The sequence below is a fragment of the Passer domesticus genome, chromosome 11 (genome assembly GCF_036417665.1).
Source record: "Passer domesticus isolate bPasDom1 chromosome 11, bPasDom1.hap1, whole genome shotgun sequence".
Lineage (NCBI taxonomy): Eukaryota > Metazoa > Chordata > Aves > Passeriformes > Passeridae > Passer > Passer domesticus.
In genome coordinates, this window is record NC_087484.1 from 4,492,710 (window position 1) to 4,512,250 (window position 19,541).

At 42.4% G+C, this 19,541-nt stretch overlaps 1 protein-coding gene and 1 long non-coding RNA gene across 2 annotated transcripts in view; one reads left to right on the forward strand and one right to left on the reverse strand.

Moving 5' to 3' along the window:
• The window catches only part of FNDC3B (fibronectin type III domain containing 3B), a 183,049-nt gene that overhangs the window by 39,209 nt on the left and 124,299 nt on the right, over window positions 1–19,541 (forward strand). Inside the window, exon 3 of the mRNA XM_064385242.1 lies at window positions 4,779–4,854. Within this exon, the coding sequence (XP_064241312.1) occupies window positions 4,779–4,854 (76 nt within the window). The remainder of the gene's footprint in view (window positions 1–4,778; window positions 4,855–19,541) is intronic.
• On the reverse strand, window positions 5,873–10,911 carry LOC135278640 (uncharacterized). The gene is made up of 2 exons (XR_010346089.1): window positions 9,974–10,911; window positions 5,873–8,909 (listed from the first exon to the last, which is right to left on the reverse strand). It is a non-coding gene; the product is annotated as an uncharacterized LOC135278640 (long non-coding RNA).

Sequence of the window (19,541 nt, forward strand, 5' to 3'; positions counted from 1 at the left end):
GCTTGCCTGCTCTTTGTAAAGCTGTGTTTACCTACCCTGGGGTTTCACCACTTGGCTGAAGCTTAGGCACTGTACATAGTGCTGTGTGTGCTTGTTCTTGTCTTTTAGGGTCACAGGCTTTAAATGAGGGAGACAAGAGTACAGCTGAATGAGGAACAAGATTTGGTGCTTTCCTGTGCACCTTGCAAACAACTGAAGCACTTTAGCTGGGTATTGTACTGAGCCACAGCATCTGAGCTGAGTGAACGAACTTTCTGCCAAAATTTAGCTACTTCTTTGTGGTTTCTCGATTTATTAATTTATTTTATTTTTACTGCTTCCTTGGTGTGTGTGTTTTAAAGTTGGATAAATTAGGAGGTTCAGGATCTGCCACTTGTGGGTTTTGCTGCAAAGAGCACTCGTGGTAAATTGACTGAATTGCTTCATGCCTCTATTAATACCTCTATTTTTTTGTCCAGTCAAAAACAAAAAAAGGGTTTTTTTCAGACACAATTGTTGAAGTATTCATTTTAAAAAGTCAGCTTTATTGTTTAAGATGTAGCATGTTCCCTGATTTTTCTTACTGAAGAGATGCTGAAAGTGTTTAGCCTGTCTGCTCTGTGTGACTGAGGGATGATGTGTTCCTGAGAAGAGTGTTGCACACAGAATGGTGACTTCCCTGATCCTTCCTGAGGGATGCACCTGGAAATTTACTGGGGCACAGTCTTTTAAAGTAGATAACAGAATGGATACAGGTGATTGTTTTGTTTTTTTTCTTCTCCCAAAAGGTGCAATGCATTCCGTAAGTTATGTGCCGTAGAAACCGTAATTACAATAAATTTTAATGCTTTAAAGCATTTGTGAGGAACCTGTGGCTGGATCCCAGGTGTTGCCTATGATGTTGTGCTCCCCAGCTGTATGAAGCACAATATATCTCATGGAAGGGAAAATTCACCACACAGGAAAATATTTACTGTGGGGTTTTAATAAGCCTAATCCCTGCAAGCTGCTCTTTGACCTTAGTGAGGAAAATGTTCTCAAAAGGGGGAAAACTTCAAGTGAGCTTGGGGGCTGAATTGCATCACATGGATTCAGGTGAACGTCATCCCAGTCACTGCTGTGAGGGACCAGGTGGGGGATGATGGCCTGCCTTGAGTGTGAATTTCCTGCCGTGGGCTCAAAATCTTGCATAAGTAAACCAGTAGGGTAAAAAAGAGATAATAGCGTATTATTATCTTTATCATTACTGTGCCCCAATAAATTTCCAGGTGCATCCCACAGTGTCCCTCTGCCATGGATAGGGACACTTTCCACCAGAGCAGGTTGCTCCAAGCCCCATCCAGCCTGGCCTTGGGCACTTCCAGAGATCCAGGGGCAGCCACAGCTTCTCTGTTCCAGGGTCTCCCCACCCTCATGGTAAAGAAATTTCTTCCTAATGTCCAATCCAAAGCTTCCCAGAGTCAGTTTATCTCTGAACCTGAGTTTATGCCTGCATTACCTTTGTGGGTGCTTCTTCAGGCTCTTCCCCTGGCCATGAGAGTTGGATAGTGGGAGCAGGGGAGGCACAAGTGACACGTGCTTGGCTTGTCGTGCAAACTCAGTCTGGACATACTCTGTGGGATTATAAATATTTATAGTAGCTATGCAACTTAGTAACATTCATCACTCAACAAACATGGCTTTCAATGAAATAGAATGACATTCTTAAATGCAAAATAAATGCACGAAGAGCTTTATGGAGGTAGTAAGCTTTCTCTGAGGATGCAGCAGGTACGGCTGGGCTTTGGCCCCAGGGGGATTAAACTGCTGGGTTAAACATCCGAGTACTTTTTAGGGGAGAGAAAACTCCTTTGGGATTGTGCCGCTGACGCCCTGCTCCCAGCTGTCATGTGCTCCAGCTTTTTGGATGGGAGGAGGCCAAGGGCTGGAAGTGGGCTGGGGTGACCTAGGACACGAGACCACACCCTGAGATGCTGCCAGCCAGCAGTGAGGGCTCCAAGTGACCCTTCAAGTTCTTCTCCTCTGTTGCCATCTCATAATTATGCATACTTGGGATGATGAATATTGGAAGAGGCACAATTAAAGATCATCTGGGTTTGTTTTCATTAAAAAAGAGATGTTATCTTTACACTTTTTTTATTGCTTTCCTCAGATTTTTTAATTAAAAGCTTTCGAAACGAGGCTTCTCCTGAAGATCCCTTGTGTGAAAGGAAAGAGGGAAGCTGTGTTCCAGGCTGCAGAATATGGTTTTGTTGTTTATGAGGAACGTGGGGAAAAATAAATCACTGAATTAGTTTCATATACTTAATGTGTATAACCAAAAGAAGTTGCAGTGTGCCTTGACATTATTTGTCCCAGGCAACTGGGACAAGTCAGAGGTGTTGGCTGGAAGGTGCCCTATATTTAATACTCAACATGTGCTGGCTTTAATGCTTTGGCCTCATTTCTGGCCAAAGTGCTGTGCAGTTGTGAGCTCTGGGGGGTTGTGTGCAGCATGGAGGGAACTGGGTGGTGGGATGGATTATGGGGAGCACCCCAGTACTCCAGTTTTGGGAAAGGAGGGGCTGGGGATGGGTTGCAGCTTCTAGAAGCATCATGCCTGATGGTTGCTGCTCCCAGGTCTGAGGCCACTTTGGTTTCATGTTCTCCCTTTGTGCCCAGCCCTTCTCCACTGTTGACCCACGTCAGTCACACCTTGGCTATTCCTGTTTGCTCTTGATACTGCTGCCTTCCCCCAGCAACAGCCTGTAAATGTTTTCTTGGGCTCCAAAGGCGGCTGATTTGAGCATCTGTCAGTAAGGAGTTATTTCCATATCTATAACATTCTAATAGAAACTACTGTAGATAAGTCCCTGGCTCTGCCCACAGGCTCGTGATGGGGGCACAGAGCTGTGTGGCTGCTGCTCTACAGGAAACAAATTTGTTACTGGAACAATTTGTTTGTCTTAAAACCCCATGTGATAGGCAAGGATGATGCTGCTTCATTTTCACCATCAAAAGCTACAGCTGTGAATGGGAATATCAGCTTTTTAATGCAGAACCCTAAGGAATTGTAAAGGGACTACTGTGGGGGTACTGATGTGGACACTGATGCTGGTGATGGATTCCTGGGACAGGAATTTGTAAATCTGATAAGTCTGGGTAGGCATGTGCCTTGGGTAGGAGGAATCTGTCTGTCCTGCTTTAGGGAAAGGATGGAGCTTTACATGCATGGGGCATCAGAGCTGGAGTCTGTATTTTGAGGAGCTGAACCAAGTTCTTCCAAAGTTCTAAAGGTGTGCAGGGGCTTCTGATGTTAATCGAATTTGTTAGTAAATAACCAGCTTTAGAGCTGTTGGTTGAGACATGTAATGCAAATGAGCTGATGAAATAGTTCTATGATTCTTGTTTATTTGGGTTTTTTAATTAAACTGGATGACATTGCTTTGCTCTGCACATCTTTTGACCTGCTGCCCGTGTCCCGTGAATAATTCCATGGTGGATAATTCACGCCTATTCATAGCAGAAGAGCACTTAAATGCTGTCACTTAAATGTTGATTGTTTGGAGATTAGGGATGGAATGGCTTTGTGCCTTTTATCTTTTCTGAACCATTTATTGTGCTCTGTGTGCTGGACCAGATCCACCCTGATCAGTGCTCCCTGAGAAATGATTGTTCCAGACAACATAATGGCTTTCATATGTCATTTTCTGATTTCCAGCTTGAGCTTTAAAAATGTTGGTGGAATAATGGGTTTCTGTAGGATTACTGTAATTCAAAAGGTCATCTAGGTAATAATTATCTTATGCATTTGGCTTAAGGAATTCAGAAACACAACATGAATTCAGATTCTCTCTTTGCAGATTGAATGATTGAAATCTGCATGCAGATGTCCCAGAATATAAAGACCAGACCTAAATTTAGAGAGAGCTCTCACAAAAAAATGTGGATTAATTTTGGTGCAAATTGAAAATTTAATTTATAATTTGATTGAACTTCTGACAAAGCAGTTAGCAGAAGTGTGTTTAAAGTATTTTAGTCAAAGTTTCATGAGCAGCAAGGTGGGATAAATGGTCTCTAGTCCTCAGTGACACTGTCCATTTAAGAAAGGATTCTAAATCACAGTTTTTAAACCCATGGTTTCAGAGACCTGAAAATTTATGAAGATGATACAACATATTATGAACTGGACATATTTTGGTGCTTCCTGGTCCTTATGTTATCTCATCACCTGCAGGATTCAGCAGTGGGAGACTGGGATGGTCATTTTATTATTTTAAAAAATATTATATTTGTTAATAAATACCTCTGTGTGCAACTGTTAACTGTGTGTGTGCCTCCAGGTTTTGCTTAACCGAAATCTGTTATGTGCAAGACTGAAATCTCAATTTTTGAAAACATAATGGATAAGCTCTCCAGAGTAGAAAATTTTTATTCCTGTGAACTTGAAATCCCGTTATGGGTTGGTGCTGCATGTTGGGGTTTGTGTAGTCTCTGTTCTGATGTGCCAGTGATCTGAAGATTTATGTCCTTAGCTACCAGCATTTGGCCAAGTTAAACACACCCCCAAGATTTTGGTGTGGAACTCAGTTCTCACCTGTATGCAGTTCAGTTACATCTTCATTTCAGCTCTTAAAATGTAGATGGGTTTCAGATCTCTGCCTGCTCCTTCAGGCTGGCACCCACAGTGTAAAAAGCCAGTGTGTGCCCTCCCTGCTCCCCCCACCCCTTTCAGAAAAGGGACAGCACAGTTACTGCTCCAGGGAAATTTTAATTTTTGGAGATCACAGTGAAACAAATGTTTATTTTTCTTTCTGCAGGTCTTTTTGGTTCAAGTTAATCCAGGTGAAACCTTTACAATAAGGGCTGAGGATGGAACCCTCCAGTGCATCCAAGGTAAGAGGATGTGGATGAGCTTTATGGAATACCTGTTCTGTCCTCTCTCCAAAATCGTGATCTGCAGCTCTGGGAATGCACTGGAGCACTGGAGAGTGAGAGCTTGCAGACGTGGCTGCTCTCTGTATTCTAGGAGCTCGGTATCTCAGAATGAGTCATGCATTTCTTGGAAGTCCAGGAGGATTTCTCTCTTCTGTTATTTATCAGTCCCATCTTGCAGCCTCTTTGCATCTTTTCTGTGACTCCCCCTCCATGTAAGCAGTGGAGGAGTGGGTGGCTCTTGCTTCAAGCTCCATCCCCATGGAAATGATGAATTAATAGTTGTTTGAGATAGACGTTACAGAAGCTTCCCTGAGCCCCATCCAGGGTTATTTGGTCTTGATGAGCAATAATAACAGCAATTTAAAGCTGCTTGTTGAGATTTATAGCCAACATGCTGTGTGGTAAGAAATTGGTCCATGTGGCAATTAACAGAGGAATAAAGCTGGCTACTCCTTTTATTTGAGAAGAATGTTTTATTCTGGCTTAGTACATGAAAGATTTCCATTACAAATATAATTATGACCCCATTTATTTATAATTTTGTTCATGCTCAAAGTGGTGTTCAGACAGCGTATTTAAATGAAGGCAACTTGAAACCTCATGGATCTGTATTCCCAGTAATTTAACGTGTTTGTGCCAGTGGGACTTGTTTGGTACTCATCAGCAGCCTTTCATAAAATTGATTTAGAATTTCTAGCATAAGATTGTCCCCTTTTATTTGCTATAGCTGCAGTATTGACTGCCAAGGCTCATGTTTATTTGTATACACTCTTTCAGTTTGGCCTGAAAATCCTTGATATTCTTTTCAAGCTAAAGCTTCTGATCCTACTTTATTGTAAATTATTTTTATTGCTGAACTAAGTACATGGTGCAAACACAGGAAAGTGCCTGACTTTGGTGGTGGTGTATTTTTTTTTTTTCTTTTGGTAAAGCTGCTCTTACCATGCAGTTGTGGAACTTAATAGTGATCTATTGCAGAAGATCTGTTGTAATCAGCCTGCAAATATACTAGGATTTGGATTTGTGACAATTCTAGTTTTGTGCTCTGAGGTTATTATAGTAGACAGGCTAATTTTGTGTGCAGTGTTTTTGGAAATTACACACCCCCTCCACAAAACCTAGTGTATTTTTTTTCCCCTGTGATAGAGCTTTTGGTATGTTTAAAGGTTATACATGTTTGGTATGTTTAAAGGTGAATGTATTCCCTGTACATAGGGCAGCACTCAGACAATAATGTTGCATTTTCCAATGCTCCCACATTGCACTATGATTAGCAGGGTAAGGAATAATTTTAGCACTATGTTAAGGCAGCATGAAAGTGTCTTTTTGGGCAGTGCCTCTCAGCTGGTAGCTCCCTGTGGAATAGATGATACTTGCTTTTTCCTTACTGCCACGTACTCAGGGTTATGACATCAGATGTGCTGCTGAATATTCAGAGTGTGAAGGATGGCTTTATTACAAATTGAGTGATTCTCCTGAGTGCAGGGAGTGAACACTGTTAATAAAAACTTGAGATGTCAGGCTTGGTAACACTGAATTCTTCAGGATATACGAAAGCTCTTCCCATTCTGCAGGGACAGCTAACTTTGCTTATGTAGCAGAATTAAATTTTTTTATTTATTTTGCATATGACTTTTTGGGCAGTATGAAATCTTCAGGCTGTGCTCCTGGAGCCTGTTCTGGAAGTCCTGTGGGCCCCACTTTGTGTCCAGAACCCTGTTTGGCTCCACAGCTGTGGTGTATCTGGTGATGATGTGCTTTAGAGGACTGAGGCAAAACCAACAGAGAAGATGACTTGGTGAATCTTCATTTGTCTTACCGTGGTTGGAAAAAAGACACTTGCTTGAGTAGAACCTCTGTGGAATATCCTCTGTTTTAAACACCCTGAAGTGTAATTAGCCACTAATTGAGTAATCACTGTTTTAAGCCAGAAAGAACAGATGCACATTTGAATGTTTCTGACATTTTGGAGTGGTGGAGAAATCTCAAATAGAAAAACTTCTTCCAGTCCCTTGGGGTTGCAGCAGTAAGATAATCAGTGAAAACTTAAAAAAAAATAATAACCTCTAAATAATAAAAAACAGGAATAAGTATGTATTTGTAACTGGGGATGCAAGGTGTTGCAGCAAGTGCTCTCTTCATTACTTCTTCTTTTTTGCTTGCATATAAAGGTGACTTGTTTAAGACAGTGATTTATAAGCCCTGTAGATCATGGTGTGGGCTTGGGTTAGGCAGCTCTTGGAAATGATGGTGGCTGGGAGAAGTTCAGCTGGTCAGTGGCCATGGAGAGGGTCTGTGGTTCCCTTGAGAAGATATTTAAAGATAAATAATAAAAAAAAAAAAAACACAATAAATCTGGTTTTCTGGAGGAATCCAGCCCTTGAGTGCACAGCCCACGTGGTGAGTTGTTTAGGGAAGCATCTGAACAGTTCCAGGTGCTCTCAGCAGGAGTTGTGTTGTTGTCTGACTTCCTCAGGATTTGCCTTCTCCTTCCCATGTGATGGCAGAGATGCTGTGCTATGTGACTTTTGTAGCCTTTATAAGAACAGCCAAATAAAGGAATAAAGAAAAGAGATGTTGGGGATTAATTGAGATTCATTTTTTAATGGTTGCTAGAGGCTGAATCAAGACCTGAGGCGGCCTGTGTGGATGGAGCTGGGCTGTGCAGCACCCCAGGGCTTGCTGGGTGTTGGGGCTGGCCACCTGGCCTGTGGGATGGAGTGGAAACATACAGCACATCCTTTATTCATGTGTGATGCCATGGCCAGTCCTTGTTCCTTTCCGTCCATGTGGGTGTTAATGGCAGGTCACTGGTGTGCTTCCTTTGGGATTTCCCTGCTCGCCTTGTGCTGCCAAACACCCAGGGTGAGCCTGGGGCTCTGACTGCTGTGCTGCCCCTCTGGGGGTTCAGGGAGACAGGTTCAGGGTCTCCACTCAGTGTCTTTGCAAGATGGAACATGTGTATGTGCTCTGTCATCAGTATTTTAAAAGCTGCTCTTTATAGAAAGTTTGACAGGTATTAAATACTTCATAAATGTGTCAATACTTTAAATGCTTCATTTCCTTTTCACATATTCCCATTTTATTTGTCAAAAACTCGGGACTTGACTGTTGCTAGCTCTGCAAGAAAAGGACAAGGGCAGGGCATATCCTCAGCCATTTCTTTACTCAGCTGTTAACTGTGGACCTTGTATTTCCTTTGTATGAAAGATTGCTTCTAGCTAGTGCTTTGTGGTAACCACAATAAATGAAATATAGAGCAGGGTGAGAGCCTGAATCTGGTAACTACAGAGTGGAATTGAAAAAGACCCCTGAATTTAAAAAAAAAAAGTCTGCTTTCTAATTTCAGAATAAATAGATCTCATGTGAAACTGATATGTTCAGGAAACTCACATTTCCCTAGTGGCTGATTAAAGACTAGTTTTTTAGCCAATATCTTAAGATCTTTGGTAGGAACTTTTGTTGCTGCCTGAGAGCTTTGTCATTCACACTTCAAAAATTCACTGTTTGTGCATAGTTTGGGGCAGTGAAGCTGTACTTGAGAATCTGTTCAGAGCCTTTCCCTCCTGGAAGGCAATAATGCCAAGCTGTCACACCCGCTGTGGCAGGAATAACATGGGCAGAATGATTGTTCTGGTGCCTCTTGACCTTGCTTGTCACCCACATGTTGAAAATGTGTATGTACAGAGTATGCAGGCTATCCATGGATCACACAGAACTGCCCAGTTATTGCTAAATGTTCGTTTTATTGCCATCCATGTTAATGGTCCTCAAGCTGGACCTCATTTTCTGCCACAAGCCAAACTGAATTTTCTGTATGCATATAAAGCTGCAAAAAGACTGTAACAAAGTAGAAGAGCAGGCAGCAGAAAAGCAGGTGATGGCACAAAAAAATGGAATTCCTGGTAAATTCTGCCTAACCCATGCTGCTGGAAATGCTCTCTTGAAACTCGCCTCTAGTCTTTGTTTTGTATGCCAGCACAAAGTTTGGAATAGTGAAGAACAAAATTGACCTGAAAAGAAAACAAATATGCTAAAGGGTTAAAAATTCTGCTTTAATTCTGTCCTGAAACATGGGGAATTCACCCTTGCATAGGGTGAGCAAGGCTCTGCATTAAACTGGCTTTTGTGATTTATTCAAGGACAAGGTACAGATGTGCAATGGCGTGGAGGGGGTGCAGTTATGTTGGAACATAAATATCTGCTGCAGACAAGGACCTAAATTGCTTTTGGGTGGTTGCATTTTGAAATGAAAACAGGATAAAAACATAGACAGTTTACTAATACTGATATTTGTTTCAAGGGATGTTTTCAAGTGTTTTGCCATTGAGGCTTGAACTTGAAGTCTTTGCTTCTTCTTATCTTGTAAAACAAAGAATGCAAGAACTCAATCTCAGTGCTGCTTTTTCTGTGTCTCTAAAAGTGAGTAACTCAAGAAAAAGACCAGAAGTATGCAAAAAATTTAGCAGTGGTTTCTGAAATGAAAGATTTCCTGGAATTATTATTCCCTTAATTTGGTGGGTGGGTGTGGTTTGGTGTGGTAGTGCAAAGGAATGGATAATATTAAAGGCTTTACCGTTGTATATTTGTATAGGAAGAGTGTGTGTGTCAGTGAAATAAGGCTGTTAGTACAGTCCAGGCAAACCAGACAAAGTGTGGGGGTTTTTTTCCTCCACGGTATGAGGTTGGAAATGAGGAAGTGAGTCAGTTTCTTGCAGGGGAGGAAGGAGTTGAAAATAGATGGGACACTGTGAGCAAGTGAGTGGTACCTGTGGAGTGAACTGGGTGGGGACATTGCCACTGGGATGAGAGGGGTGATGGGCACATCCAAGGGAACAGATGGATCACACAATCCCAGAATGGTTTGGGTTGGAAGGGGACTTAAAGATCATCTCATTCCAACCCCCCTGCCCTGGGCAGGGACACCTTCCTCTGTCCCAGGTTCTTCCAAGCCCTGCCCAGCCTGGCCTTGGACACTTCCAGGGCTGGGGCAGCCACAGCTTCTCTGAACAACCTGTTTTAGTCTATTAACACCTTCAAGTAAAGAATTTCTTTTTCTTATCTAATGTAAACTTGCCTTCTTTTTGATTAAAGCCTTGTCCTGTCTCTCCATCACCTTGTCCAAAGTCCCTCTCCAGCTCTTTTTCAGCCCCTTTAGGCACTGGACGGGGTTCTGAGGTCTCCTCAGGCCTTCTCCAGGCTGAAGAGCTCCACTCTCAGCCTGTCTCCATAGCAGCCTTACCATCACCTTCCTGAAACTCCTCTGGGCTCTATCCAACAGTTCCACCTTCCTTTCACACTGGGACCCCAGAGCTGGATGCAGTACTCCAGGTGAGGCCTCAGCAGAGCAGAGGGGGAGCATCGCCTCCCCTGACGTGCTGATCCCACTTTGGGATGTCACAGCAGAGGCTGGGGAGGAAAGAAGCCTGGGGAGACAGAAGAGAAAGCCAGGCTCAGGTAGCTGGCTGTGTTCCAGTTCACCTGGTGCCTCAGGAGCTGGGAGCACCTGCTCCATCACTTGGCAGGGGCAGAGGCAGATGCTGGGCTGTTCATCACTGGGCCTGGCGTGGTTTCACTCTGAGATGAAACAGCAGCAGCACCTGAAGTCCTGCTGCTTTGTAGAGGCTTGAGAAGGCTGGAGATACTTTAATAAAGAGCAGCTGGTGAAATCTGCAGGTGGAAGGTTCTTTGGGCCCTCCAGGGCAGGCACTGCCTGTGTGCTGGTCAGATCCCAAGGCTGGGGCAGGAGTCCCTTTGGTTCAGTACCTGCTTCTCTCCAGAGCATCACCTGAATTACCAGAATTTGGCCCTTGGTTACATTTTAAGAAATACATTTGTGACTGTATTCCAAGTATGCTGCAAAGCCCTGCATTGATCAGAACATTGTTTCTTTCTGCCCTGACAAATTTATTGTCTTTTCTCACCTGTATCTGCTGGTAGTTGGGAGCTGCATGTGGCCAGGCAGCTCCTGGGGAAAGGCTCTGGGGACATCTGCCAGGGTGCATGGCAGCAGGACAGGATGGACGTGCTTGGCTGTGGCAGGGAAGGGAGGGGTGAGATGCTGGGTGAGCTCTGGTTCTGTTTCTCCTGCTTTCTGCAAAGTGTTTCAGCTCTTTCCACCTACGTGCTGGTGGGCAGTCTGGTTCCATGGCATGGAAAACTCCCTGTAGGAAATGCAGCTTCAGTTCAGACTGTTTTGGTCATTAGGGCTTGCAGCAGAGCAGTCTGTGTGGTGGTGTTTTACAGCACAGCTCTTGGTATTAAATAGCTTTTGTTTACACTTTGTTTATTAAGCTTTGGCTCAGTTTCTTTCTGTTTACCAGCAAGGGCCTTTTTCACCCCATTAAGTTTTAAAACATAACTCTTACTCCTCATTTACACCACTTTACTTTGACTCCTGGTACTTGGTGTCTAGATTTAGTGTTTGATGGAAAAGACAGGCCTGCAGTACCCATTGCTCTCCTGTAGCACAAACAAGTTTTTGATTTATTAAAGTTCTTTCTATTAGTGGACAAATGAGAAAATATCTGCATAAACATCTTCCAGAGCAAAGCTGTGGTTGAGAATAACTGGGACTAATCCCATGTCAGTGTCTAATCAGCCTTTGTATTGACCAAAATATTTTTTAAAATATCTATATTATTCTTTAGTATTATTCTTTAGATGCATTGTCACCATCTCCTGGGTTTGGTCACTTGAGTGTTTCAGCAAACTCAGCTCTGTAGCACAGACATGTCCCCAGGCCTGGGATCAGCTGTGCCTTTCCTGTTGGGATGTTATCCATGGTGCATGGATATAAACCACCAGCTGTTAATTGTATAATCATAACAGGCACTGTTAATTTATTTTCACCTTGTTGCCCACTAGAAAATACCAGAATTTGCAGAGGAACCTTTCATCCTCTGTGTTATTTCTGATGTTGTTGGTGCCTGTCAGAGATAGGCTCTTTGCCCTTTTAGTGTTTGATCACCTTAGAAAACTGTGGTGTGATGTACCCTTTATACCTTTCATGTGCAATAAACAACGTTAAAGCTTTCACATCTTTGTGAACCATGTGTTGAAATGTAAGAGAGAGCAAAGAGCTGCTAACCTGGAGTAGGTTTTTCCCATGTTACTGTCAGTGAGATCACCCCACCATTCCCCGCTCATCTCATGGTTTTATTTTTTTAGCACACCACAATCAAGTATAGGAAGCCATGTAAGAAGCCAAGAGTAAACAATGGGATGCTTTGTTTACTGTGTGAATAATCTTAGCTTCTCCATTTTAAATCCGATAATGCTAAGAATAATTATGGAAATTTATTTTGCATGTGTGTGATTAAATCTTGAACCAGATGCACCTGCACTTGTAGCTTTGCTGGGTGGAATATCTGGTTCTTTACAGTTGGTAGCTGTTATTTGTTATAACTCCCCTGACACAAGACAAAAGGAAAAAGAATCTTGGCATGTAATTAAATTTTAATTTGGCTTAATCTTTCCAAATCCTAAATTGTGACTGTTTTGTAGTACACTGAAAGGGACAGAGATATAGCTAAGGTGGAGATATTTTGGGAATTCTATGAAATGTAGAAACCAAGGATTTCTTGAGACCTTTGCTGTTGGTCTGTGTCCACCCATGCTGGAGGGATGGCCAGAGGCTCTCCCAGCCCCTGGTCCCTGGGGAGGTCTGGGATGGAGCCTGGCAGCCAGTGCTGTGTCCTGCTGACGTGGCCTCAGGGCACAGCAGCCCTGCAGGAGGAGAAAGGCAGGAGAAATAAATTAAGACTTGAACCATTCTGGTTTGTACGTATGTAAAAACCAATCATCCTGCTTCCCAGCAGAACGGCACCCAAATGAGCAGAGATGCAGTTCTTGAAGCTTGTCCTTTGCTAAAATGGAGATTATTTTTGTGTATTTTTTTGGAATGCCTAAGAATCTGCTGCTGGGAAATGCGTTGATCTCTGGAATTAGGACAGCAGACTTTAAAGACAACTGTTAGAACATATGGTCTGGGCTATAATTTCAGACTTTTTTTGGGTTTGTAAATATGCAGGACTTGTGTTTGGGGTTTGTGTCTGTCCTTATTTTCTTTTTGTGTGTATGTATACATATATATGTGTGTGTGTCTGACAGACTCAGAAATCATGGTAGATCCAAGGGCCCTGGGGAAGGCTGTCTTCTGTCAGCATACTATCAATTTTTAAGTTTCCCAATATCTCTGGATCTCTACCTAAAACCCAGGGAATCTCTGAGAGTGTGTGGGTATCTGCAGGAAGGCTGAAGTTGTCAGCCCTGCTAAATGCATCTGATCCTCCTAGTATGGACCTAGTGCATTCCAGTCAATGGTGGCAGGATTTTCAAGTCCAAGATCCACAGGCTACAGACATTGCAAACCCATTAGTCAGTGCTTTTAGTCTTTTTACAGTGTATTAGTGCAGCTATAGTTCTGAATTAGTAAGGCAGTTATAGTCAACTTTCCTAATCTGAAGTAATTATAGTTACTGGCCAGAAGAATAATGAAATTATTCAATTATCCTTATTAAATTCCTTCAGCCCTCATCACAGGCAAATATTGAGTTTCCCATGCTTTTTATTCTTTATTCTGGTTCATGTTTGTTGTGGATTAGCGATGGGGATGAAGCACATTGTAACTTAGTCTTTGCAGGGCTTTTAGTATTATGCTTCTCATTTTTAATTTTGCAACAAATCTCAACTCGGATAAGTGCTAATAATGAATTGACTTTAAATGGTAAAGAATGTAAGTTGGATTGTTGGTTTTGCTGAATTTCAAATTGTACTTACTCCCACCATAAAAAAAAATAGCGTAGTGGTTGTTGAAAGCTGTATTGAATCAGCTGTTGATTCTGCTGTTATCAAGTTTCTGGGGCTGTGTAGCTTCCACTGTGACAGTCAAACCCCTTCTATATTTAGATACAATTTGTGTGATCATATCTTAAAGAGTCTCGTTTGTTCCTTCTGCACCAGTGTTTTCTCGTGGTCACTGCCATAGGGTGGATTCTGGGTCTGTGACATCAACAGCTCATTTTGTGTGTTGTGAATATTTTCATTAATAGAGGTTTGAGGAATAGATGATATTACAGAAATAAATCGCTGAGTCAGCTTTGCAATGAAAGCATCACTGGCTTCAAAACAAAAAGGAAAGGAAAAAGCCCACTCAACCACATTAACCAGTGTGAAATTGCATAACTGTGGACAACCTCAAAGTGTGCAGACTGCCATCCAGCTGCATCAGTAATAGTTGTTTAACAGTAAATCTAGAATATTCCAAATTATTTAGGACAAATATCCTAGAAACAAATAAACCTACTCTGTGATTTACTTATTTAAGCACCACAAGACTTAATTTTGATTTTTCCTTTCTTTGTGGGTCAGAGAGCTTCAAATACTAGTTAAAAATCAAGCTACTCCTGGAGATGAGTGGGAGTTTTGTTGGGGTTTTTCTTTTCAGTGTTCAACAGAATACCAAGTTGTCATAATTCGTGCAATTTAGTTTTTTATTAATGTACCCCATGTGTTATAATGGAAAGCTGCAGGGTTCTGCACATGCTTTGTTTATAGGCTGGGTTTGATTACTGCATATGACTTTTGCCTTCTTGATTATGTTGTTAACAACAGTTCTGATGGTGTATTTTGTGATTTGTTTGGGTTTTTTTTTCCTTGCTCTGTTTTCTTTCAAAGTTTATTCCTCTTGTTTCTGTTGGGGATGAGGTGGGGGAACATTCCAGTGTAAAGGGTTGTCACAAGGAGTGCCTTGCTCTCTGGGTTGCTGTTAATTTCCTGTCAATATGCCCCACATAGAGATGTTAAAAAATACTTGGTAGCACAGAACCATGTCAATCAGTGTGTATGGGAAGGATTGCAAATTACCCATCAGCAAGGTTTATTTTTGCTTCTCCTGGCAAGTGAAGGGCTCATGGCCCTGCAGGTATGGAAAAAAGAACCTGTGCAGAAACCCTGGTGTAAAGCTTTGTTAGCAAAGTATGTTTTAATTGTTGTGTTATGGAAAGGCTTTGGTATTGCTAGCACTGGCAAACAAGAGCTTACAATTTTTTATTTTTTTTTTCTCAAAGTACTTGGATTTTGGTTTTTTTCAACGATACAGCTTTCAAGCAGAGTTTTATAAGTGACCATTTGGTCTATAACTATCTGTATACTATTTATCCAAGCTTCACCTTTGAAGTGGTGTACATGTTAAGCAAAGCTACACTGTGTTATTTATAAAAATCCAGCCTAAAATTCCTAGAAACTCTTGGAGTTTTGGTTGCCCTGCCTGCTGCTGCTGAGGGTGAGGCTCTCCAAATGCCACCTCGGCGAGGTCGCTCCAGATGACCTCTGTGTAACGTAATAAAAGACTATTTTTGTCTCAGCAGACGATATTATCTCACCATAACATTTTTGAACATTTCTGGCTGGATTGTTCTGAATGTTGGAGCTGTGCCTGCGGAGGGGCCTGAAACACAATGCCTGCCATTCTCAATTGTGTGAGCACTTGGGTTTGATGATGGGACTGTGGGGAGCAGGGTGGGAGTGGGGCATTAATTAGGCCACTCCAGTCCAGTTCCCAGCACCTGTAGGCTTGAGATGTACACTGGCTCAAATATGTTTGATTTCTAAACCAAGTATTTGTGTACAAGTGTGTGTGTGTCTGTGTATAGATGTTCATCTGCTTTTACATAAAAGAGGTGTCTATGTACAACTGTAAAAATATACATTAGTATTCAAATATATATATGTGTGTATATGTTTATTTATTTGTATTTATATATGGTCATTTTATCACTTTAAGATGGTCACTCAGCTCTCCAAAGCCATTCTGGCCATGGCTCTTCCTCTGAGTGGAAGTTTTTCTAGTCCTTGGTGCAAGCATGGAAATGGCAAGCAAGTGCCTTGGGTGACGTGCCCACAGGATTTTCACTGAGGCTTCATTAAGGTTACTTAAGTTAGAAGTAATTTGCCTCCCTTGGGGGAAAATTCTGATATTTGGAATGTTTTATCAGTCATCTGCAAAACGAAATGAACATAATTGGTGGCTAATTGTTTGCAAGAACTGTGCAATACAATTACGAAGAGTTAAGCTGAAACCAATTGTGTTTATGAAATCTAGCATAAGAAACACTATATTAATCCTGCCTCAATACCAGGAAACGCAATTAGTGTAATTAAGACTATCATATTGTAATTTTCTTGGCGACTCCGTGCCTTGGCAGGCGCTTTGCCCTGCCGGGGCTGGAGCGGAGCGCGTTCCTGTCGCGGCTCCTTCTGCCAGGAGAGCTCTGAAGTGACTTTGCTCACCCTGTGGTGGGATGCTGCTGCAGGGCGGAAAAAGTGCTCCAGCTGCTGCCTTTGGGTGGCTCCTACCTTTGGGTGACAGCTCCATGCCTTTGCTGTGGTGGCATTTTGCAGGCTCTGTCTGTGCTGGCTGCAGCCGCGTCCCCGCCTTTGATCCAAGGGAAGCGCGAGGTTTGGGATCCTCACTGGGGTTCCTCCAGCTGGGATTTCACCCAGGGCACTCCTTGGGCTGTGTTTGCTGCCAGTCCTGCCCTGACAGCACAGGCCAAGCTGTGCCACCCTCCTGTGCCACCTTCCTGTGCCACCCTGGGGGTCCTGAGCCCTGGGTAGGAGGGGACAGTGCAGGGCTGCAATTAGGGCGGAGTAAACAGACATGAGAAATTGCAATTAGGCTCTCATTAGCATTGCATGCTCTATCACAAGAAGGACATAAATAAACAGCTTTGTCTGTTTGTGTCGAAATAGGCTCAGGTGTGTTTAACTTGGTTTTAGGAGCAGCAGCCATAGATACCTTCATGCTGGTAACAATGTGGACCATCACTCTTAAATCAGCTGGAATATACATTGCTGATGGATTTGTTGTAGAATGTGCCCAGGTCAGGAAAAAATGACTGTGGTAACATAGTTGTTATTGTTGCAGCTTGTCTGTCACTGCTGTGAATGCACGTAATTAAGGGATAATCAGCATAATGCCTACTTTGAGCTCTTCTTAATGGTTTAATTGCTTCTCTGAGTTAAATAAACACTTTATGCTTATTTTACAAATTTTTCCCCGGGGAGCTTGTCACATGGAAGTGTACGTGCATGTCTTTCTTTTTTCAACATAAAGAATAATCGGTTATTTAATTAAGCTTCTCCTGAAGTTCTCTTTTGGGATATTCTGTGTTCTTATGAGCTGCTCTGATAACTAATGTGTCAGAATAGGCTGGGTAAGAGAGGTAATGAGTTTGTCAGTGGGAAAATGAATGTGCATATTAATGCTGTTGTTCCAGAGTCATCTGTGTGCCCATCCTTTGTGGACACAAGTGTCTGTGTACATTTTTCTATTCTTTGTGAAATGCTTTAACAGTTTCAAGGGGCTGTGGTGGCTGCAGAGGATGGCTGATGACTGTCCCCAAGTAAAGTGATGCTCTGGGTACCAACTGGTTTGAAACCTGAGCAGATGCGAAGTCCCCTAGAGATTTCACTGGGCTAAATAAGAAACTGTCTAATTGTTTTGATCCTTTTTCCTGCTCATTTTCATTCTGTACATTTGTCATTTTAGAGACACTTTATTGCACTGCATGCCACATGTATCACGTGTCCATTTGAACTGCATGGAGTCTACAGAAAATTTTACCTGGTTCTTCCTTGTACTGTATAAAACTCTTCATGTCTTTTTAAAAGATGCCCTGCCTCAGAATACTTACAAGGGACATTCAGTATCTTTTTTTATTACCTGCATTTCTAAATCCTGTCTGCTCAGCCAGGGTACAGCTCACTTTGAGTGCAATTTGCTCCTTACAAAAGGCCAGAGCAGTGTGCAGACTGGCTAGCAGGCTCCTTGGTGAGCTGGTTCAACAGTGACAAATTTAAATTTTTAATTTTTTTTAAAAAGTTAAAAAAAAATAGCACAGGAATTGAATGTTTTCCCGGTAAGTTTCTCAGCCAAGGAGCCTTGGTTTGCAAAATACTTATGGGTACAGTGCAGTTACTACGTCAAGACCTTCCTTTCCTTCATACAGGGGAATTTAATAAGTTTCCTTGAAATGGTTTAAACTGCTGAATTTATGAATACACTAAGTTATGACAGTGTTTAAACAATGCTGTTATGACTGCCGTGTCAGTTCCCTGGCAGTGCAGGGCTAGGCTGTGCTCCCTGCTCACTGACGGTGCTGTAACACCACCCTGCACAGCCAAGCTGACCCTGTTTTGAAGCCTGTGGTGTTGATAAACTCCAGGGTGATCTCTCTAACGAGGCTGGGGATGTTTGTGTGTGGGTGGTGGTGCTGTGCAGACCAGGGGTGGTTTTGTTTGTGAGCAGAAGGGTGTAAGGACAAACTTCATACTCTGCTGGCTCTTGGAGCAGTGAGTGGCTTTGGATGAGCATGTGAGCCATGACAGAATTTTTAGGGGAGTTTTTCTCCTCCTCTCCGCTCCTACAGCTTCTCTGCAAGTGAAGCTTAACTCTACAGAAAGGTGGGGGTGTGTTCAAAGGCTTTTCAATTTATTTATTGGTGCCTTGGCTTTATTTGAACTATGGCCTTTTATATGTTCAAATAACAGAAGATTAGTTTTCCTCAGGGTGAATCTAAGACTGTAATTGTGTTGTTGACAAACACAGCAGATAGAATGAATTTCAGTTTTAGGGCCAACACAGATACCTGAGCATCAAATTTGGGTGCTCTCCTCTGAAGTATGTTATATATTCAAAACAAACTGATATCTACAAGCTGATTTATCAACTGCTGCTCATTCCCAGTTATTTCCATTCTATATGTAGCCAGAAAAGCTGATGCACAAGATGGGTTAAGGGAATTAGGTAGCTATTTGAGCCAACTGCTATGTCAGAAATAGAACTGTAGCTATTTTTTAAGCTCAGACTGTATAGTTGCAAAATATTACAGCACTACTATCTCTCCTCTGCTTGCAACTTCTTAAACCCATTGTTTCATCATTTTAGGAGCTCTATGGCAATGACCATTTAAAATATCCAATTTGGAGCATTATTTTTCTTGCTTTATTTTTACTGTTAAGATAGATGTGCCAGGCAGGCATAGTGGTTACTCTTATCTGCCTGGGTTTAGTGACCTGCTAAAAGCAGTTTGTGGAAATGTCTGGGCAATTTCAAATTGAACTTTTTATAATTAAAAATGTAATGAGAGTCATTAAAGCAGCATGATTCTGTTCTGAGTACAAATGCAGTTAGAGGCTGGGAAATTGCCTTTCAAACCAGATAGCCCTTAAAAGCTGGCAGTGTGCAGCACTGCTGATAAGGAACGTGGAGCTCTCTCTGAGCCCTGCATGCTTCCACATGGGTTTTGCTGGAGTTTCCAACAGTTTGATCTCTGCATAGATTTCCCATCTCCCTCAGTAAAAAGTGACTCTTGTACATGTGTGGAACTGACTGTGACTCCCTCTGGAGACAGCTGGTGCTTCCCCCCATGAGATGTGCCTGGGAAACGTGGCCAGAAGAGTTGTGTGCTCAGTGGGGTGAGAGCTCTGCCTGCCTTCGAGGGGACCAGACACCCTCCAAATTCCTCAGATTTGCCCCCTTCAGAAGGCACTTCAGAGCACATAAGTGAACTGCATGCTCTGATTAATTGTCCTTTTGAAGAGTATTTTTGAGTAAAAGAGGGAAAATACATTCTGCAAGT